General features: G+C 45.8%; 1 protein-coding gene across 3 annotated transcripts; it reads left to right on the top strand.

Moving 5' to 3' along the window:
- The first annotated feature begins 493 nt into the window (after nt 1-493).
- On the top strand, nt 494-21,994 carry LOC108931871 (phosphatase and actin regulator 4B-like). Of its 3 annotated transcripts, none has more exons than XM_018747928.2 (14): nt 494-766; nt 5,031-5,080; nt 12,637-12,804; nt 12,892-12,972; nt 13,455-14,507; nt 15,565-16,017; nt 17,083-17,815; nt 18,057-18,265; nt 18,618-18,771; nt 18,874-18,929; nt 19,148-19,209; nt 19,345-19,482; nt 19,685-19,761; nt 20,342-21,994. In XM_018747928.2, exons 2-14 carry the CDS (start codon nt 5,068-5,070, stop codon nt 20,355-20,357), a joined length of 3,213 nt encoding a protein of 1,070 aa, XP_018603444.1. In that variant the 5' UTR covers nt 494-766; nt 5,031-5,067; the 3' UTR covers nt 20,358-21,994. The 3 variants fall into 3 exon arrangements, with proteins under 3 accessions (XP_018603444.1, XP_018603442.2, XP_018603441.2); XM_018747926.2 differs by lacking the exon at nt 494-766 and adding an exon at nt 7,675-8,371 and having other exon boundaries at nt 5,066-5,080; XM_018747925.2 differs by lacking the exons at nt 494-766; nt 5,031-5,080 and adding an exon at nt 7,651-8,371.
- The last annotated feature ends 856 nt before the right edge of the window (nt 21,995-22,850 follow it).

The raw sequence follows: 22,850 nt of genomic DNA, 5'->3' as shown, positions 1-22,850 counted from the left end.
CGGGCAACATTTTGTATTCGTTCAGTTCCATTTCTCATTCCTCATGGGCATTTATAGGGTTAGCGTTAGGGTTACGGTTATTTAAGGTTAAAGCACTGACTAATAGTAATAGCTGGAGCTCATGGCCAGTTGGACCGACTGCAGCAACAACAGCTTTACTCAGAACACAAGCAGTGGCCTGTAAGACTGGATTTAATGTACCGACTGAAGATGCCCTGTCCCTAACTTCCGGGCGGTAATACGACTTTATAACTATGTGGGAAACCGTTCTCTGAGAGGAACACGAGCTCTTTTCTATTCCGTCGCACTCCCGACACACCGCGTACCTGCGGACGCACGCATGCGCACTCTAGCGGGATTACGCAACGCACCTGAGAATTCGCGCATGCGTTCCATGGTGGCGAGCGCGGAGCGTACCTGAGAGCCACGCGTGCGCAGTACTCTGGCGAGCCCCAGGAATGCTGGGATGTGAAGTTTTAATGCCATCGAATGAACGAACTGGGCGTAACGAGGCAGTAAAGCCGCGCAGGTAGCCAACACCTTCCGTACGGGAGGCGGCCTGAGGCGAAATTGCGCGGCGAAGGTGCCGACAAGAAGCCCCTTCGTGAGGAAAAGCTGTCCGTGCGAACCTGGAACTGGAACTCGACCGAGGTCGAGGACCTGTGTGTGGCTGTGGCTGTGCCATATTAATTATCGGCTCTCTCTGGCGAAGTTAACCTGACCTGAGTTGGCGAAACCGCAGCTTCGACGAACCGCTGAGCCTGAGGTGAGTCGCGTTTCGGGGGCGGAAGTGCGCCTGGGAACACACTGAAATACGCGCTAAACATACTCTAATACGCGTTAAACACACCAAATACGATGTGAACAGAACTCCCGGGCGTTTTGCAAACACTTAGTTTGTCCCACTTGAGCCAGGTCAGGTGTCTCCGCGCGGCGCTTGCGGTCGTTGAATCCACGCCGGCCGGTTGCTGCGTTTGTCGCGTCGCGGTGGTTGCGGCGGCGGCTGCTGCTGCTGCCTCTGTCACCGCCTGCCTGCCTGCCGGCCGTGGGGACCCCCTGTCTGATTTAAGAACACTGACACTCAACACTGAGGTCAGAGTCCCCAGCAAAATGGGTGACTCGAGTCGAGGTGCCACAGGTGGTGATGCTGCGGCGCTCACTCGCTCGCTCGCTCACTCACTCACTGTGCTCCCGCTCAGCCCGACTGGACACCCCGTGTGCTGCTTGAGCTCAGTTTTACTCAATATTTATATAGTGCATTTCCGAGCTGTGTAATTGTAACAGTTTACTGAACGCACCTCTGTCTGTACAAAACCCAGTAATCAATGCAAGAAGAAGAGGGCTGCCTGGTGGTGTTGTTGGGTCCTGTAGCCTGACATGATGATGACCTGTGAGCTCGTCTAGTCTTGAAGTGGACAGACAGTGGGACAGTGCTGTGGGTGTGGTGGGGGCACCGGTGTCACTCTGTCCTACAGTTTTTTTTTTTTTTTTTTTTTTTTTTTTTTCCCCCCCCATTTTTATTACTTTATTTAGCTATCACAGTCAGAATTACTTTTTCAGCACAGTAAATGCACAGTAAACAGTAATGAAGAGTTTGAAATGGTACACTTACAGGAATGCTCCAGAAATCTGCCTTGGTGATTCTGTATGCATTATTATTATTTTTATATGCATTCGCTATATGATCACAAGTGCATGTGATGTAACAGTACATTCACATTTATTAATTTAGTTGATACTTACAGTATTTACCCATCTCTAGAGCTGTCTCTTTTTCTGGAGCAATTTAGGGTAAGTACTTTGCTCAAAGGTACTACAGCTGGAGGTGAGATTCAAACCTGAGTGCAAAGGCAGCAGCTGTGACCAGTGTGCCACCAGTTGCCCCCAGAAGTGGCAGTACAGTAAACCACGGTTGTGCATTCCGTATACATTTATCACGATTACATAATTATCGGATACAATATACAGATTTAAAACTATACAGCACATCAAAATGTACGTGTTTAACTAGATATCGTACATCACAGTATACATGTTTAGTAGTATATGCATTTTGAACAAGATTTACACACTGTCAGTATAAAAACGTACTACCAGAATGTACTGGCACAGCACAAGGAAGCAGGCGTTAACTGCTTCCACCAGTTGGGTGCTGGGTAATGAGAGCCATTGCTGTAGTGTGATGTGTTGCACTCTGTAATGTCCAGGCCTTTTGCTGAAGGGAGTTTCTGGAATATGTGGTTGACTGGGTGTGAGGGGTTTGCTACGATCTTCTCTGCTCACTTAGTGGCTCTAGAGATGTGCGGATCCTGAGTGTTAGCCAGGCTACGGCCTGCTGCAAACTGCTCTTGGAGTGGACTGATGCAGCACCAAACCAGACACGTACACTGTTACAGATAAGGGTGGAATGGTTTTAATGGTTGAAATTCAGGGCTGATCTCCACAGATAGGATCTTGATCTATGATCCAGGAGATGCTCTTCTTTTGTCCTACAAAACCTTTCATCAACATCAGTTTGCTCTGCATGTCACTGCAGGGTCCAAGAGTGACTTTCTAGAGAGAACGTTAGCATATCACCACGGGCTTATCCAGTTCACACGCTGCAGTGGAAATGTATTTCTTTTTTCTTAAATTTGTTTCTTTAATCTGCACATTTTGCCACCTGTGCCATCTTGAAAATTACTTCATTACTGAATCATTTTGTATGGATGAGAGCTTCATTGTAAATAGTGTGTCTGGCAGTGCAAGTCACCTTGGTGAATAAGGTGTGTGGGCTGATAACACTACATACTTCATTGGAAGTCACTTTGGAGAAAAGCGTCTGCTAAATAAGCGTAATCATTTATATTTATTCATTCAGCAGATGCTTTTCTCCAAAGTGACAAACATCTCATAGAAAATACTATGTGTTCATTAATTAGGAGAAAGAGACACAGTTGCAGATGTTGATTCTTGAGTACAATTAGTTTCCACCATATGTACCAATGTTCATCACATGAATAGCTGCATAAAACTATCAGAATATCCACAATTCCTGATCAGCTTCCTATAATTTTTTTTGGGGGGTACGTATAAACATTTGCATTACATTACAGAAGTAGCTGTGTAAAAGTTTATCTGGGCATAATCTTAAAGTTATAATGCATGAACATTTACACCTTACATGAAATTTATCTAACGCTTTTCTCTAAAGTAACTTGGTGTTAAACCACTTCCACTGATTTACCCATTTATACAATAGGGTAATTTTTAATGTATCAACTCAGGGTAAGTACATACTGACGGGTAGTACAGCAAGATGGGGTTTCAAACTTGGGTCCTTAATTTCCAATGTTCTAACAGCTATGCCACCTGGTGACTGTGGTTTATACCAGGCCTACCAGTGAAACCCTCCAAACTAAAATCCCCAGTTGGGCAGAGCCGTGCTAATGGCAGCGCAACCGTCAATGCCACCACAGCCCACCTGGCCACATAACAGGAAAATCCAGTTCTATTGTGCAGTGTGAAGGGGCTGTTGCACTGCTGTTACACCTCAGAGGACTGTCTCTCACACACAGTTTCATCACAGGCTCTGCAGAAACATCAGTTTGGAAGAGATGCCTCTTCAGGAAAAATCTTGATCATTTGGAAGTGTAGACCTCTTGTCATTTGGGCTGTGTTGTGCCAACAGGGCACCGGGGTCACAGAGCCCCGTACAGTAAATTTCCACAGACATGTAAATGCGATGAAAGTGATTGGAGCTCCTCTGCTACACCTGGTCTTGTGGCTGGACTGGGTGGTTTGGCTTTGCTAGGTTTGGGTCTGTAGCTTCACTGTCTCATGGTTGTCCTGTATATTGTGTGTTTTGTGATCGCAGAGCTGCCGGACACACTCCACATCACTGTTTATCAGGGCAGGAAGTTCCTCAAAGGAGACCGTAGAAAATTGGATGTTTGTCACTTTTCTTGACAGGAAGAAGGAGAACATTTCAGCCTATGAAAGACACAGTTTGGCTGTCATGTCCATTTTCACAAGTAGAACCACTCAAATCTTGGAAAACTGAATTATAAAAGTAAAGATAATGGTCTTGTTCGATGTGTATTTTGAACATGCCCCAGTGTACACTTCACCCTGCTGGATGTGCTGGTTTAAAGGGCCAGCTTTTGGCTTTTCATGAAGTTGTTTGAGCACCAGGCTTTGCATGTACAATATTCAGACAGTTCTGCACAAGATATTGAACTCTTCAGCCTCAAGTTTAACAATATGAAGTACATTATGATTTTCTGTCTGCATAGAATCTAATAAAGGTTTCGCTGTGCAGGATCTTTAAACAAACAGAAACTCTAGAGCATCAGCTGTTTCTCCCACTGTTTAACTTGAGGACTTTGGTCCACCACCAAATTCCAAAGTGCAGGTACGTTCCATGAACAGCATGACCCTCCTATTTCCTGGTAGAGCCACACCCATTGTGCACTGGCCAGTTGTGAGTCAGACTTTCTTCATGCTTCCACAGAGATTATAGCACCGCCTCCTGTTGGCATGGTGATGAATACAGTGAGCCAAAAAGCTGCCTGTTGTGAGCAGCATTTGCACACCTGCTTCTACAGAATGAGCTCGATGGACCCCGATGCAGTTCTTACTTCACAAAACTTTTATTTTTATATGTATTCACTGGATTACAAGATTTCTACATATTCCAATAGTTTTCTGCAGATTTTTGATTATGCGGAGCATGTGAAATATATCTTCCCAATAAAATTCCAGTTTAGGTTTTTTTTAGTATACGTTGGGTATACATCTGAAGTACTGGTATCAGATGCACAAAGTCCTAATTTTTTTTGGCCTGATTTGTTGTCATGGACTCAGTTGGACACAGCTGAGCTGGCCATAGTTCTGGTGGTCAGGTTTCTTTTGCTTCAGTGTGGTTTAACTGGAGAAACAAATTCAGCCTGATCAATACTGTATTCACTGCGTTACCCGATACTCAGCACTAAACACACAAAAGGGGAATTTGTACATTTGTAAACTGCTTTCTTTCTGTTCTGTTCCAGGAGCTGTGGTACTGCATAGTCAGATTTGGCCACTGCAATGGACAACCCAGGTGAGCAAGCTCATCTCAGCATGTTCTGGTTCGTCTGTGCAAGTGAAGCAGATTATCAGCTTGTTGATTTATTTTGTAGTCAGTATGCATGAGTGAGCAAGCAGCGGGTTTACATATTTGCAACTTCTGTCAAGCAGGTTTTTTTTAATTGAACGCAGGTCCTGGAGCAGCTCTTCCAGGTGGCCACACATTTCCTGTCTCAGGCAACACAGCTGCAAATAGCCTCTTTCTGCCTGGACCAGGTCAGCTGGCACTAGGTGGCTTCCACCTTGTGTTAGCCAAGTGATCAGAGTTAGCCTTGATTCTCCCAGGTCAGGGACTCTGCAGTCATAGCCCAGCCTGCACTGGGAGAATCAATGACAATCCTGATCACATGGCTACATTTCATCATCTCAGTTGGCTAACACTAGGTGGAAGCCACTTGGGTCCCTTTGTTGCTGTGGAGATGTGTAGCTGTGGGGTCCCGCACCCACCATGGGGGCTGCTCTGCCACCAAAGCTCAGCTCTTGTCATCCACACAGAACCAGTCAGTCAGCGGATTAGTGGCTGACTGTGAATGGTCCTGAGTGCTAAGTCAGCCCTTTCAGCTAGTAGTAAATAAGATGCTCAGTTCTGGTTGAGTCATGCAAGTGGTGTGCGGCTGCCCACGAAGCAAGGTTCACACACACATCTGATACTGGTAATCTGCAGAAATATTAAATGTTATTTTGCTTTAGTAGTGAAAGTCCTTGATTGGCCCTTCTTTTGTCTGTCTTCTTACACCTGAATCTTGTGCTGGTTCACTCTGCTCACCCCTCCCCATTCTATAAACTGGCATACCTCCCAGCAGGGTGTGCCAGGGCCAGGCCAATTCCACTACCCTGAATTGGCCGGTGATTTGAGACTAAGCTTTTGACCCAAAGCTTACAGCTTAAAGATCAGTCTTTGCTTTGAGTGAAAGATCAGGGTCACTGCATCACTTGCAAACCTGATGACCAGAGCTGAGTTCATCCAGTCATCCAGATGGTAAAGAGATGGACAAAGACTGTTCAACGCAGCATTTCTCAGGCCTGCCTCTGGCGCACCTCTATGTGCGCTATGTGTTTTTGCTCTAGCACAGCTGGTAATGGTCATCTTTATTGAGTGATGAATTAATATATTTCATGATTGACACAAAACACACAAGGTATGAAAACAGTTTTCTGAGAAATTTTTCTAGAATGTGTATTGGCCTGAGATCCCATGCTATGAGCATTGGAGTTTTACTTGTGTCAACAAGCCTGTACACAGTCTTGCATTCCAGTGCTCCTGGTACCTGCTCAGACCTCTCCCCCAGCCTGCTGCTGCTTTGTCTTCTTTGGCCTTTAGGGGAGCATCAGTAAGTCAGACTGTTGACAGCAATGCTTAGCTGTTAACCTCTTTTTGCATTTACAAAGCTGACCTTTTTCTTTAAAAGCACCCATTTTCAGGTGATGCAAGAACAGTTGGGATCCCAGTGGTGGTTATTCTGTGACTTTGAGTGTTGTCTAAATGTGTGCTCTTTGAGCACCGACCTTTGGTCGTCCCTGCCAATTCCCCCTGTGTGGGGGCGGAGTTCTGCTCGCATACTTCCAGATGAATGTTTACAATCAGACCTGCCCAGGCAGGCTCTACCACCTCTGCTGTCTGTGCAGTCCGTGGCCTGCCCTGTTGACGCCTCAAGCAGCGTAACACAGCACAGTACAAACACAACAGAATATGGAGGTTAATCCAGAGAGAATGACATCTAAACGCTGTTACTGAGAGTGTAGTGATACAAAATCTTCAATGATACTTCTGAAATTCATAATTATAGCTGTTGTAAAAGAGGCTACTGACCCCAGATGTGCTATTTATGTATTTCTCATCACCCAGGACTTCAAGCTAGAATGTTGCCTCTTAGATGGACAGGGGATCCATTTCATTACCTCTGTGTGGAAAGGGAAGCAAGGATGCTTTTAGCAGTGCAAAACTGCAGTTGCTGTCAGATTTTTACTGCGAATGAGGATGTTTACAAGGATATAGCTTGTTGTTTTACTGTCATACTTGCTTTCTTCCTGTCACAAGTTCTTCCTTTCTTTTGATAATTAAGTAGTAGGAAATATTTCCCCTTTTGTCTTAGAAAAGCATGTTCCTACCTATGAGGTCCTTGGTGCTTTTGAAACCTATATTGACAAGATGTTGTTTGTCTACACATTTCCCATTTGTACATGATTGCTATACACAGCTTTTTGAGTGATGGTCTGTCTGAGCAGCGTGTTGCTGGTTCCCGGGTGTGTGTCAGTAACCCTGTGTCTAAAGGTCCTCATCAGTCTTTGGTCCACTTCTGTGATTGTTTCTCCTTCCGCTCACATTTACCCTTGAGAAGTCTACAGGTAGGAGTGTTGAGTATCCATCGGTGACTGCTAACTGCCATGTTTCTAGTGCTGTGGATTGAGTAATTGTATGCATGTGTGAGGGAGGGAGGGAGGTGTTTGAAACAGAGGGAGGGAGGGAGATGGGCGATGGCACACAGGAGGGAGGTTTTAAGTTACATGATAGCTGGGTTCTAGGAGCAAAAGCCTCCATTTCACTCTTGTTTGTCGATGACTCCACAGTCCCCAGGGGTACCTGCTCCTAGAGACAAGATCACCAGTATGGGACAAGGTAATGCAGCTCATGCAACTGTGGCTGGATGGGAAAACAATGAAATTATGGGACTGACTACTACTGCAGGGGACAGGAGTGTTGCTATGGGACAGGCTAACACTGCCCAGGCAGCTACTGCTCAAAGAGGGAACCACGTTAGCATGGTGCAAGACCCTTCCAAAGGAGACTTCCGAGTGAGCATGGCACAGGATCATTCCAAAGGAGATGGCCGTGTTAGCGTGGTGGAACTTTCTTCTAAAGGAGACAACCGTGTTAGCATGGCACAGGATCATTCCAAAGGAGACAGCCGTGTTGGCGTGGCACAGGATCATTTCAAAGGAGATGACCGTGTTAGTGTGGTGGAACTTTCTTCTAAAGGAGACAACCGTGTTAGCATGGCACAGGATCATTCCAAAGGAGACAGCCGTGTTGGCGTGGCACAGGATCATTTCAAAGGAGACGACCGTGTTAGTGTGGTGGAACTTTCTTCTAAAGGAGACAACCGTGTTAGCATGGCACAGGATCATTCCAAAGGAGACAACCGTGTTGGTGTGGCACAGGATCATTTCAAAGGAGACAAAAGTGCTAGTGAAACAGGGGATCCTTCAGAAAGAGATAGCCGCATTAGCATGGAACTGGAATCTGTAGAGCTAACACAAAGGAGTGGTGAGTTGCTACAGTGTATACTTGTCCGTTTACATTGTGATGATGGTAATGATAATGGAATGTTATAAGTGCCAGATCATTGATCATTTTTGATGTCACACTAAAAAAATCCAACAACTATCTTTTGTTCCACCAAATGGGGAATGTGTGTGGTTGTGTGTGCTCAAAACATGTAAAACTACCTTCAAATTGCCCCAGGAAATGTTTTGTGGTGGCAGGAATTGTTTTCATAGTTGGTACACAAGACTTGTGTAGATTCACCAATGGTGTGCATGGGTGTTCTTGTACAGATTGTGACTAGTGCACAAAGAAGATTAATGTACATTTGTTGTTAGTGCACTGCATATGCTCATTAGCTGTGCAAAGAACTAATATTTACTGTATAACATGGCCGGTAGAGAAAGTTAATTGAAGGCAGTGTGCACTATTGTCATGTCTTTAAGTGCCTCTGAGTTAAGGTCTACTCTTGGTGACCATTTAGAGTTTATCCAGAATTCTGCCCCCCAATGTGTCCTAACTATGAAAAGGGTGGGTTTTCTGTGATTCAGTCCCTCTATCTGGTGGCTGGTGAACTACTTCTTTTTCAGCAAACTTTTCCAAGCCTCACTGCCTTTCCATCCTTTGCTTTTGCTGTCTGTTCTATAGGTCATTCCAAAAGCAAACCTGTTAACCAGTGTAGTAATGATGTTACTGTGGGTACAGCAAACTAGCTGTTGCTTGTGGGTGGCACAGTGAGTAGAGCTGCTGTCTTTCAACACCTCGGTGGTATGAGAGGATATGGGTTTGATCCCCACTCAATCTGGGTGGAGTTTGCATGTTCTCCCCATGTCTGCATGGGTTTCCTCCCACAGTCCAAATTCACCCATAGAGTGTGAGTGACAGAGTGTGTGTGTGTGTTCCACTTATGTATGGATGAGTGACCCATTGTAAGTAGTGTATCTAGCAGTGTAAGTTACCTTGGTGGACAAGGTGTGTGGGCTGATAACACTACATAGATTTCATTGGAAGTCGCTTTGGAGAAAAGAATCTAAGTAAATGTTGTTTGAAAGACTCAGTCAAAAGTAGACAGAGGATCTTTTTTGAGGACTCTGAGTCAGTTCCGTGGTTAAGGGAGGTAGTGTGTACATCGTAGGATGCCCAGTTTGTCCTTTATCCATTCCTGTTACAGTTGCAATTGAATTTAAACATTAATGCTGGCCAAGAGGTGCAGAAACTGGAAAAGACCGTCCAGTCATAGTTCTGATGTTTGTGGAGCCGCTTTGTGCTTAGTTTCTCTGAAACAGCTGTGTGTCCCTGGAGCCTTTTGAGGGTTCCTTTCGGTGCCACATATCTGAGCGTGATGCAGGAAACTTACCTTGTCTTGCGCTTCCCCGTAGATGCCCACCTCTTGATAGATCTAACATGTTAATTAAATGGCCAGCTATGGGCAGAGCTGGCGCACGTGCACAAAATGATACATTTACATGTACATTTATTCATTCAGCAGACGCTTTTCTCCAAAGCAACGTACATCTCAGCCTATTGAATGTTAAATAGCATGGAAGGAAGGGTTTAGTTATTTAGCAGGCTTTTGTTTCAAAGTCAATGCACGTTTATAATCTATATAAATAAATGTACAAAGACATCAGTTCTTATGGTTATCATTTTAACAGGGACATAGCTGTGACTTCTTGAGAACATCATTATCGAATGTTAGTGAACTGTAATGTTTGTAAAGTCTGGGTTGTGTCAAATAATTATTTTTGTGTGGTTTTGAATTTTTCCACCCTGAGTTGAGGACTTCATGATGGAATTATGGAAGAGGCAGAAGATCCACTTGCGACTGAATGTGAATGGAATATGTTTCTTCCAAAATGGTTAGGCCTGTGCTGTTATCTGCCTGAGTTATGGAGGGGAAAAAATTAGCTGTAGATGACTCCCCATTTGACATGTTACTTCAGCAGTAGTTTATGTAAATCTGTGAGCAAGACCATCTCTTCAGTTTTGAACTTATGTTTCCATAAAACTTATGTCCATAAAACACCACAGAGCTGTGCCTGTGTAGTATGATGGGTGACACTGGGCTGCTGAGCCCTGTGTATCCAACTGGTCATAGTTTATATAGGTTAATACTTAACCAGTTGACAAAATAACATCCAACATATGCAGTGCTTTATTTCCTACATGTGTTAGAGCAACAGCTAGACTAAATATAACTGCAACAGTACTTAACACTTATGTCTTGTCATGTTCTATAGTTGGGGGGGAAAAAAACAGGTTTTGTTTCCTGTTATTTTCTGAATGTTGTTTTTCACCAAACTCTTCTTTAAATAAGATATTAAATTGTGATTCAGCTTAACAGGTATACAACATGTTTTCTGAATAAATGTGTGGCACAGTGGTGCAGCAAGTTGTGCTGTTGTCTCACACCACCTGGGCTCAGTCTGTGTGGAGTTTGTATGTTCACCTGGTGTTTGTGGGTTTTTTCAAGGTTCTCCATTTTTTTTCCTTCTGCAGTCCAATGACCAGTTTCAGGTGAATTGGTAATGCTGAATTGCCCAGAGTACTGGCCACTAGCTAGTCAGTGCCATTCTGAAGCCCAGGTAGAGGGTGAGGGTTAACATGAGGAAGGGCATCCAGTTGTAAAAATCTCTACTTGAAACACACACCCAAATGCTGTGGCACTTGGAGGTACAACAGCCCACCTCAATTCTCTTTAAAGTGCTGTAAAAGCACATATTAGTAGTAGCGGTTTCTGAGTAAATCTCTATTTGAAATATACATGATGAAATGAAACCATGTGTTTTGGATTGTTAAATTGTTATACCACACTCATACCTCACTGAGCCTTTATTGATGTTACTTTTTTCCATCTGCTCTGTTATTGGTCCCCCCCCCCCCGTCTTCTATCATGTTTATATTACTGATACTAGTTCAGTTATTTAATGACTTTAGTAATGAAGTAGTACAATACATTGCTGGTGTGAGTACAAATGATGCTTCTAAATGTATAACAAGGCATTCCTAGATTAATCTCAGACCTACAGGATGTGTTTAGCAACTCTATTTACTTCTAAACATTTTGGGATATAAAGCAGCATGAGACATATCTATCTAGTTTTGCAGCACTTTTCATTCATTGACATCTATTGGTATAGAGCTACAGTAAGTAGGTACTCATGACTAAAGATAATGGCCAACATCTGAAGTTCTGCTTATGGAGGAACTCATACTTTAAGGTCATCAAAATAGTGGAGAAAATGTAGTTGTTATTAGTGCCTGTGATCTGATTTTACTCACAGCAGAGCCTCAGATGACTTCATCTTGACTCAAGGTTTCTGTTTTCGCAATGTCTTGGAGGGTGGGGTTGATTGCACGTGCCTCTTGAGGAACTTTGTTTTTTCCACAGGTAAATAGCAGTTTTTGTGGCCATTAATGTCCTTTGTGACTCAGTGTTGTGAGCTTCACAACGCTACACTGTGTTTGTGTGCGCTGAGTTGTTTGTGGTGAGTCATTGTGGGAGTTGTGGTTTCTTCTTAAAAGTGTTCACTTTAAGCAACAGCAATTATTCTTTGGAGGCCTTGTGGGTGTCGTGTTTCGAGCTACCTTCAAAATCATGTAGACTCTATATTCCGCATAATGTTCATCCAAATAACAAATATTTTGTTATACATTTATGTTTTTCTTCATTTAGTTGACTTTTCTTCAAAGCAACTTACAGTATTAAGGTTTTACCCATTTATGCATCTGTGCTCCAGTATAATTACAATCTTTTTTTAGGAAAGTACCTTGTTTAAGGGTACTACAGCTGGAGGTGGGGATCGAACCGGCGACATTTGGATCTAAAGGCAGTAGCTCAGTGTCACTATCTGTATGTCACTGTCACTACCAGCTTGTTAAAAATGCATTCATTGTGTTAGGACATTGTAGCATATAGTATCAATCTTAATTTTTGAAATTGAAACTACTCTTTGTATCTTACTGATGCATTCTAGCTCTTCAGTAAAACACTTCTTGGAAAGTGGTACTGTACTTCCGTAGAATCATTCCAGTCAATCAGATGTTATTGGTTTTTGATATTGTCTGGAAGGTTGTAATGCATTCTTGGTGGATGATATCTATAGGCTGGTGATTTCCAGTACCCAGCTCTACTCTGGTGTTTGCACCTCTCTGCTGTGCTTTGAGCTTTTCTTTTTCCACCCTTGACTGTATTGGCTCCACTTCTCCTTTTATGTGTGGAAGAGGCTTTGGTTCTCATTCTGATCTCATCTTTCTGTCCCCTTCAGATGATGAAGATGACCAGAGACACAGCACACTGAGGAGTGAGGGTGGGAGTTCACAGGATGGCGTGCCACCCACAAGGCAGAAGGGCAAGTTCTCAATTGGCAAGATCTTCAAACCATGGAAGTGGAAGAAGAAGAAGAACAATGAGAAGTTCAAAGAAACTCAAGAAGGTGTTATAGTTCTTCAAATACAGGGATATGTAACGGAATATTTAGCATTTCTAGCCGCTTCATTTTTCTTGTTATGCTCTTCCACAGTTCTGGAGCGGCAGATGTCATTCCGGAAGTCCAGGCAAGAACTAATTGATAAGGGGCTGCTTAAAGAAATCCCAGAGAATGGTAGGATATGCCTTTGTGTAGATGGAAATCTTTAGAACTGTAAATGTCTGCAGAATGGGAGCATAACTAGACTCATACCTGATCTTTACAGAGCGGTGTGTGTATGTGCTCATGATATGCAGTGGATTTGTCCAGTACAGGGCACTGAGTAATAGACCCAGAGTCTGCTGATGCCTGAAAACACTCCTAAAGGACAGTACTTTCAGTGGTCAAGAAGTTCCTGTACAGTCTTTTTAAGCTTATTTGCAGTTTTATTTATTTACTTTCAACATTATAGAAGTCCTTTATTAAATTGTACACTAATATTTCAATCTGTATGAAATATTCTGGAACAGTTGTCAAATCCATTTATGGGTTACTGTCATAACTCCCAGAGAAACACTAACCAGGTATGAGTGTTTTGGACAACTGGCCATTGTGACCAGAATGTGCATGGTGCCTAGTGTCACCAAGAGGCTCTGCATCACTTTTTTGTGGCACAGAGGGCAAGGAGGAAAGCAACTCCAAGACCATCCAAGTAAAAAATGGCCACACCTTACTTAGAGAAGGAAGCCAAGGGTCAGAGCGTGCAAGGCCTGCCTCTGAAATGGACATCAAGATCAACCCCACTTGGCTGCCTCGGGGAGAGGAAAGAAGGGGACGCATTGTATCAGAGGGGGACAGGTGGCAGAGAGAACATGAGGACAAAGATCACAGGGATAAGAAGGAGGAAAGACAATTTAAAGATTCTAGGGACAGGAGAGAATTGAGAGATCCAAGAGAGAAAGGGGAGGAAAGAGAGTCCAGAGACCCTCGAGATAAAAGAGAAGAGAAAGAATTGAGAGAGCCCAGGGATAGAAGGGAGGACAGAGAATCAAAGGGTCCAAGGGACAGGAGGGAGGACAGAGAATCGAGGGATTCCAGGGACAGGAAAAACGACAGAGAATCTAGGGATCCCAGGGATTGGAGGGAGGACAGAGAACTGAGAAATCCCAGAGACAGGAGGGAGAACAGAGAATCAAGGGACCCGAGGGACAGGAAAAATGATAAAGAACCAAGGGATCCCAGGGACTGGAGGGAGGAGAGAGAATCAAAGGATCCAAGGGATGGGAAGGATGATAGAGAATCAAGGGATCTCAGGGACAGGAGAGAGGACAGAGAATCGAGGGATCCCAGGGACAGGTGGGAGAACAGAGACAGGGATCTCAGGGATAGGAGGGAGGACAGAGAATTGAGGGATCACAGGGACAGGAGAGAGGAAAAAGAACTAAGGGATGGAGGAGACGAAAGAGAACCAAGAGAGGAGCGAGAGCAGAGAAACAAGAAAAATGAAAGACCTGGCCATGCATATGTAGACCAAGACCAAAAAGTTCATCTGAAGGAACAAGGTGATGAGCCAAGACGGACAGGAAGACCCTACTCGGAGGTGGAGGTGAGGCCCATCCTGCCAAAGGCTGTCTCAGAGGATGGACGACGAACTCGCCCCCTCTCAGAAGCAGACGACAAAACTTCCTTCTCCTTTCACCTTCCTCCCGGGGAGAGCAGGGTGAACTCAGGTGAGCAAGGAGGGTGACCCTCCTTGGACGACTCCTCACTCGCTGTCTGCTTCCTACCTTTAACATTCACTTTGTGGAACTCTGCCCTTCCTTCCTTCTGCATTAGCTGCACCTAGGGAGCTCATCCTGTGGCACTAGACTTCTCCAGGGTTTTAAACCTATGGCTCATAGTCTTGCTGGCGCTTTACAGGAAGCAAAGTGACCACATGCAGTTTGGTGTCTGGCTGTGAACTGCAGTAGGCCAGGAGCTTGGGTTGAATGCCTGGCCCGGTTCGCTGGAGAGCCAGAAAGCGTGTTTTCTATGTGGAGGAGCAACACGGGGAAAACAAGTTGTATGTTTGCGCATTGTGCGGCTCTCCTGCTTTGGTGATATTCTTTCCGCTCACTGTTTTTTCAGCTGGGGCAGGTGTGGTGAACACACTTTCTATTTGGCACTCTCTTTGCCTCTTGCTGCAAGTCTTGCACAGCACAGCAGTAAACTGTCTACCCTGTGAATCAGGACTTGACAGACGGAGACGTGGGATAAAGCATATTCTATTCCATCTATTTTTATAGAGCGTCCTTCTCACATAGTAGCAGAGCACTCAAGTAAGGATGAGACTAAATAACCAAAGGTTAGCTGTACATTAAATTATTACAGTAACTATATTAGGTACTAAAGCTGTAAGCGAGTCACCTGTCCGTAGAGGAAAGGAAAACAAACTCTCACCTGTAAGGTAAAGGGGGGGTGGGGGGACTCTTAGGTGTCAGAGTCCCTGTGGCTTCCCCCCTCCTGGGTATTCAAGATATGAAAGATTATAGAGCTTATAACACATACAGCATGTTTGAGATAAAAAATTATACAGCTATTTATAGCATTAGTACAGTCAAGAAAGTAATCAGTTGAGTAGGCACATCTGGCTGCCATCCTCATTGTGTCAGAAAACCACTTCCAGAGGACCATGTCTGACTTGTATACCTGAGTGTACCCGTGACAGCATGCGCACTTGCGTGCGTGTATACCGTGTGCATACATGCACATGTTCCCACAGATCTTGTCCTCTTTCTGTTTCTCCAGAGTCCCACAGCAGTCGCCAGGGCACGGATGTCAAGGTGCTTCGGGACACGCAGAAGGAACCCCCACCCAAACAGCCACTTATGCCCCCGAAGCGACTGGTGAACAAGTCTGAGGCTGCAGGCGAGGCACCAACTAGGCCCTCGGTTAGCAACATAGCACCACCTTCTTCAGAGGCTTTCTCTAACAGAGGTGCCAAGGCCAGTGCTTCCAGCCCTCCGCACCATGACAACGGGCCCCTTCCTTCCTCCAATGGCAGCATCCCTTCGGCACACACTAATGCAGTGAGCACTTCTGCTAGCAGTAACCCCACTCCAGTCCAAGAGGAAACGCTCCCGTCATCGCTTGGCGACACACAGGTGCCCTCCTCCCCAAGCTCTGCCCCCCAGCCAGCTAAGCAGCCTCCTGTTCCTCCACCCAAGCCCACCAACCGGAACAGCAGTGCACTTCTGCTGGGTGAGTGTGATGCTTTAGCCCCAGTTGTTACAGCTCGTGCTGACTGACCTTGCCAGAATGGCCGGTTGTCACTCCATCACCATCTGTGTTTCTCATCTCCTTTCTTGCGTGGGTACACTGCTTAGTTTCCGAATAAGCAAGGGGTTTGTGTGGAAATGAGTCTAACGAGAGGTAACGAGGCCTCTAAGCTGCTTCGCTGAGTGTTGATGCAGTCTCAGCTCCTGATCCCTCCCAGACCGCAGGAATGTGCGGAGATGTTCGGTCACAACGTTATTTGTTCGGCGACATAGAAACCCACTGGTGTCCTCAAAAAAAAAAAAAAAAAAGAAGGCATTTTAACACATTGATGTGCTTGCATGAAAACACATGTATACCTCTCGTTCAAGTAACGGTTTAATTTTTTCAGTGATAATTTAGCAAGGAAGAAATAACGCAGGACACACAACTGGCTCTCTCTCCTTCATTCGTCACCGTTGTTGGCCCCTTTTCTATGATTGTCTCCCTGTTTTGTACTTGTAGCTGCACTGGGACATGTTCCTTTTAAATTCGCTACTGGCTGAAATAACACAGAGTAAAGGGACTTGTGGTCTTACACACCAACTCTTCTATCACTGGAAGTAACTGCATAACAGGCAGGGAAATAAGGCTTTTATGTGGAAAAAATTGTATATTTGTGGTATAAATGGTATAATGTTTATTACCGTTTTCAGTTTTTCATTCTGCGTGACCCCATGAGTAGAGCTGGGTGTACATACACATAAACGCAGTAAGGCCATATGTGACGTGCTTTTCTGCCATACTGTGCAACAGTTCATATTGCTGAAATAAGAGTGACTTAATGAGGTCACAGTTAACATTTACATTTATTTAGCTGATGATTTTCTCCAAAGCGACGTACGATGTTAAGGTCACAGTTATTACATGCTTATAATTATTTACCCATTTATACAGCTATGTAATTTTACTGGAGAAATTTAGGGTATGTACCTTACTCAAGGGTACTACAGCCAGAGGTGGGGTTTGAACCTGCGACCTTTAACAGCTTAAATGTATTGTTGTCCACAGCTGAGTTGTCCCAGGGGGACCCTGGACTCAGTCCCAGGAGAGTCCCTGTCCCACCCAAGAGGACTACGCCAGTAGCCAGTCGAAACTCCCAGGAGGCCCCAGCAGCGTCCAACACTTCAACAGAAGTGGAGAAGAGTGGCTCCATGGGTCGGCTCCCAGATAACGCATCCCTCCCTCCCAGCCACATACCACCATCCCCAAAACTGCCCCCCTCACCCAGCCCTGACCCTGACCCCGACCCCACCCAGCACCATTCTTCCAATTCCGTCTCAGCCCCCGGTCAACCTGCAGACCGTGTTCCAGTCGCTGTCCCACACAACATACCTCACTGCCCCCCTGCTCCAGTCCCTACCCCCGTGCCATGCCAGGTGACCGACCCCACTCCCGCTTCAGTCCCCATAGTCGTTCCTCGGCCAATACCCAACCCCACCCCCGTCTACGTTACTGCGGCAACCTCTGATCCTGCCCCGGCCCGGATTCCCCAACCGATCCCCAAGTCTGTCCCCGTGACCCAGGTGGACCCCCCGAGTCCCACCACAGAGCCGCCCAGTGAGCCTCCCATCCCCCTGCACATCTTGATCCAGCAAGCATTGGCCAGCTCCGGACCGCCAGAGCCCAACCCGGACAGAAGCAGGAGGGCGTACTCGCTGCTCTTCGAGATGCCACCCGAGTTGCCTGCTGTCCCAGTGGGCCATGTGTCCTCCCTGCCCATCACCATTGAGCCCATTCGCCTGTGAGTCTTAACACGCTTAAGCCTGGAACCGTAACGTGTTCTCCTCCACAGGCTGCCTCAGGTCACTTAAAAGGAGAAAATGTAAATGAAATGCACAGTGCGGGAGGAGACTCCATTCTGAGCATCTACAGCTTGTATGTGGTTGGTGTGGGGCCATGTGGCTGCCAGTGGGTGTGATGTAGAGAGTCCTTTAAAGTCAGCCTTTCACACACATCTGTGTGTGCATGTGCGTGCACCCCAGGCCTGAAGATGATGACTTTGACGAGGAAGAGGAGGAGCTACCATCCCAGCCGCAGCTAGGACCTCGAAGTCGAATAGGGCTGGTGGGAGACCCCCGTTTCGCCATGATCCCCGAGGGACCTCCGGACAGTGAGGACGAGAGCGAGGACGAAGAAGTGGTCTACAGGGAGGACGAGAGCGAGGACGAAGATGAAGACGACAGTGTGAACAGTGCGTAGTTTTGCGACATCTGCATTTATGTCAGGAAAGATCTGCACTTCAACTGCCACGTTTATTAGGGCCATCATGATGGTCAGACTCCAGGGAAGAGACATGTTCAGTGCTTCTAGTCACATGTCTCTTTCTTACTGTAAAACTGAATGCAGTACAACACACACACACACACACACACACACACAGGTATAATGCTCTTGTCACACCACTTCTTGATGGAGGGATGCTGTATGGCTCAGATTGAGTCCATGCAAGCCTGTTCTGGTGTTTGATCACTTCAGTCCTAAATGTGAGTCCTTTGTAGCCTCATATCTGAAGTATCTCGTGTGTGTGTGTGTGTGAGAGACAGATGCCCTAGCCAACAAGGTGAAGCGGAAAGACACCATGGCCTTGAAACTGGGTGATCGGTCATCTGCCCTCGGGGCAGGGTCCCAGGAGCCATCCTGGAGCAGTAAGGAGCAGTGGGAGGCTGTCCGCATACAGATCGGCACCGCACTTACACGGTACGGAACAGACTCGCCAGACAAACACACACACATGTACTTGCTGTGCTTTGTGCTGCCAGGGTTAGTGTGTCCTGACAGTTTGTGTGTGTGACCACCCAGGAGGCTGAGTCAGCGGCCCACAGCACAAGAGCTTGAGCAGAGGAACATTCTTCATCGTGAGTCTCCTTTTCGCTCTTCCTCGTATCGGTGCGTCCCTCGGTCGTCCCTCGTCAGTCCTGCGGCCACCCTCTCCCTCGTACCCTCTCCGTTTCATGGGGTCCTGTACGAGGGCGGTGTGCGCTGTCCGATGGTGTCCTTAGTGCCCACCCGTGACAGTGGCAGCTGAAGGACAGCTGGCGGCTCAGCTCAGCGAGGACCTTGTTCTGTTTTGCAGCCAAAACCGAGGAGACGCGGAGGGCTGAGAGGAGCGAGATCAAACGGAGGCTCACCAGGAAGGTAGGTCTGGGAAGTGGCTGACGCTCAGCAGCATACTGACCCCACACATTCCTCTTATGGTGTGTGTGTGTGTGTGTGTGTGTGTGTGTGTGTGTGTGTGTGTGTGTGTGTGTGTGTGATCTTCCTGCTCTGCAGCTCAGCCAGAGGCCCACAGTGGCAGAGCTCCAGGCCAGGAAGATCCTGCGCTTCAACGAGTACGTCGAGTGCACAAGTGCCGAGGACTACGACCGGCGAGCAGACAAACCCTGGACGAAGCTCACGCCTGCCGATAAGGTGAGTGGCTGTGTCCTGCTGGATGTTTGCCAATCGACTCTCAGGAGCAGCAGGAAGGTGTGGCTGACATGAGGCATCCCAGGGGCATCCGGTGACAGCATTACGACGAAAGATGGCGGCGGAGGCTGGCGCGTGTGTGCGCGTGTGCATGTGTGGACACCCCCGCGCTTCTACCTGCTTTCTCGCATGTGTGTGTCCTCAGGCTGCCATACGGAAGGAGCTGAACGACTTCAAGAGCCTCGAGATGGAGGTACATGAGGACAGCAAGATCTATACCAGGTGATGTCGTCTTTAAACACAGATGAAATATGTACCGTATGTCACCCTCGTCATCGTGCGCGTTTACTTCAACGCGCATTAATGCAAAAGAGCAATCTTACCGCTTCATGAATCATTTTAATAGTCCATTGAAACAAATTCAAATGTGCGGCTAGTTTTTGACGTGCTTCCTGTCGAGTTGTTCCTGTTTGCACCACACATTCAGTGCAGATCTACAGTCATGTCAGAGTCAGAGTTCGCACAGTAAAACAGCACTGATTGCAGTACAGCCAACGTCACGTTTGCACTTCGTTTGGCAGAGCTGGTGCATACGAGGTCGGCTTTAGTTTTCCGTTACTTGTTCAAGCTCCATCGCTGGCATGTGGTGTCGCTGAAAAGCACAGTTTCCTCTGCGAGGTGCGTTAGTACTCTGCAGTTTGATGGAGACACTTAAACATGTCCCTTGTAAAAGGACAAAAGCAAATGTCTGTGTCTCTGAAGGGAATGAAACTGGCTCGGATCCTATCGCGAAAACGGCGCCGCCTCTGTGTTCTCTGCCACGAAACCAGCACTCATGTTTCGTCCCCTCACCTCCCTGCAGATTTCATCGGCCTTAGAGCTCCCGGGTAACCCGGGGCCGTGAGGACAAGTGGACCAGTGAAAAGCGCACTCGCTTAGCATAGTGACAAAACCAAGCGCGGCTGCCCCCTGCTGCAGCGACGGGGGTGAGGACATCACAGCAGGTGTGTGTCGCCTAAGTGAGATGTGGGGGCGTCGCTCTGCATCGGTCTCCATCTGCCCCTCAGGACAACTCTGGATTCTCCTTCGCCTCTGATTGGGGTCAGTCCGCATGTCTTCGACAAAGATTTAAAAACAAAAACAAAAAAAAAAAAATACCCAGCATCATGAGCCTGCCTGTGAGGAACATTAACAACAGGTCCAGGAGTGCAGCTCTGTGGGACGGGATATGCAGGGGGAGCTGGACCACTGATTAGTCACACGCTGTCTTTTTGCAAGATGTGAGCACAAAAGAGGGCGGTGGAAATATTACCATTTCCTGGCAGGAATTCTCCTCCTCTGACTGGCCAGTCACTTAGTGGAGCTGTTTTCTCTCATGCTTCTGATTGGCTGTGGCCAGTGAGTGACCTGTTTGGACCCCCCCTCTCTGTCAAGACCTGAGAACTTTACATACAAAGTGCTTTTTGCTGTCTTTTTCATTGTTGATTTTCACAGGAGAAGAGGATTATTTTTCTAAGGAGCACCTGAGTAAGACTGCAATATATTTTACTGCTGAAGAAGGGCAACTTTTAACACCAGAATGTAAAATACTAATAGCAAAATGAAAATGATCAGACATTCAGGGTCAAACATCCCAATTCAGGCACAGAAAACGGCGGGAGAGAATCTTCAGCTGTGTAGATCGTACCATACTTTACACTGTGTCCTTTGTACGTCGATATATCTTGCATAATAAACACACACATAATTGTATGTATATACATTAAAGATGAGGATATTGTAGTGTTTTTAATTAAAACATTTGTCTGAGCTGTCACTTGTCACTGTACATCGCTACACTATCACTTTTTGGGAAGTGAAATGTTAAACATCTTAACTATTCACAACCAGCACTTTTGGTTCATATTAAAGAGTTTATGAAACTTGTTTTACCAACTTCTCTCGTATTCCTCCCTCCCGCATATAAACACGTTATGCTAGTTTTACTTGTCACGAACACATCGGCAGAACAAGGTGAACGAACGTTATGTCACACAGCAGCTGCTGGACGGAACTGGAAGCAAAACAGTTCACTCCGCTATGAAGCGAGAGCTCGCAAAGAAACGGCACAAAAGTACAATGTTATTCATAGATGCCGTAAGCAAAATTTAAATAATACATATTGAAGTACCGCTTATTATTAATCTGTCTTTTTTGTCTATATTTTCTATGCATGTCCCTTTGTGAAATTTCCAGTTTGCTAGGCTGTAAATGTTTTAAAACAACAAGCAAGTATAAAATCTTAAATTACTAAATTTCTAAAGTACAAGAAGTTAAACAATTGTACTGTTATGACAAGAAGTTTGTTGTTCTGACTTCCGCACGTAGATGAACAAAACCACGATGCAGAGTGGTCATCTTGTCAGCGCTTTCTTGAAAGATCTTGCAACTTCACATTATTTGAAGTGTTTCTCCAAAGTAACTTAAGCAGTGCTTTACCCAGGTACAATCTGAACACACACACGTACACGCAGGTAGACAGACGTGATGGACAAGCACTGTGTAAGAAGAGCACTCTGTAAAAATGAATTGAAGAACAAGAAATGTTCCAGGTTCAGCTTTGTTTTGCATTATTCAAACTGAAATTGCCCATTTAGCTGAAAGGCCAGTGATGTATTTGGCTAAATGAAAAGATATAGTTGATTTCTTTTATCGCTGGAAAATACTGTATTATTACTTTGGTCATTGTCAAAAGTGCTTTTCAGGACAGGCTGCTCATAAAGAGTGATGTTCCATCTTGCTAAGCGAGGAGCTTAACCAGACACTATAAGGAGATGAGTTTTATTTACTCATCTTAGATTTCTTATTCTAATGTTGCTCCAAGTGGGGAAAAAAAATGAGTTATAGCTGTGTACCTGTCCCACAAGAGCTGAGTTATGGTTACTCTATTTCGACAGCAAACTTAGCCAGTTGATGCAGATGTTTACTTGATGGCTCTTCGTGGCCAGGTTTGGTAGTTTATTACGAGACGCGGTTGGCATTTAAGATTAAATCCTTGCTTAATACGTTCCACTCCTACAGGGCTGCATTAGAGTGAAGCTCACGCTGCTTTTACCCCGCTGCTTGATTCCTGAGGAGCACAGCACTTTGAGTAGGTGGTTACGCAAATGGGCTATTTTTGTTTTCAGTCAATTTAAAGTAGACAACCTGTGGCTCCGTGTTACTAAACGATAATAAAATGGATTGGATGAAAGTGTTTCCAGGATGTGTCCAGCACCGAGGAACAGAGACCCTGCACTGTATGAGCTGTATTTACTTTACTTTGGCTTTCCTTCCCTTCCCTGCAACTAGAACAATCCCCACTTACGACCTGAGCTGGAACTGCCCGTTCC

This window comes from Scleropages formosus, chromosome 23 (genome assembly GCF_900964775.1).
Source record: "Scleropages formosus chromosome 23, fSclFor1.1, whole genome shotgun sequence".
Lineage (NCBI taxonomy): Eukaryota > Metazoa > Chordata > Actinopteri > Osteoglossiformes > Osteoglossidae > Scleropages > Scleropages formosus.
This window is presented reverse-complemented; position numbering and strand designations above follow the sequence as displayed.

Excerpts from the sequence above, each read along its gene's own strand:
- LOC108931871 (XM_018747925.2), top strand. The coding sequence starts at position 7,663 with ATGACTCCACAGTCCCCAGGGGTACCTGCTCCTAGAGACAAGATCACC. Across the intron at positions 18,266-18,617 it reads TGAAGACGACAGTGTGAACA|ATGCCCTAGCCAACAAGGTG; the intron begins GTGCGTAGTTTT and ends TGTGAGAGACAG. Across the intron at positions 19,210-19,344 it reads AACGGAGGCTCACCAGGAAG|CTCAGCCAGAGGCCCACAGT; the intron begins GTAGGTCTGGGA and ends CCTGCTCTGCAG.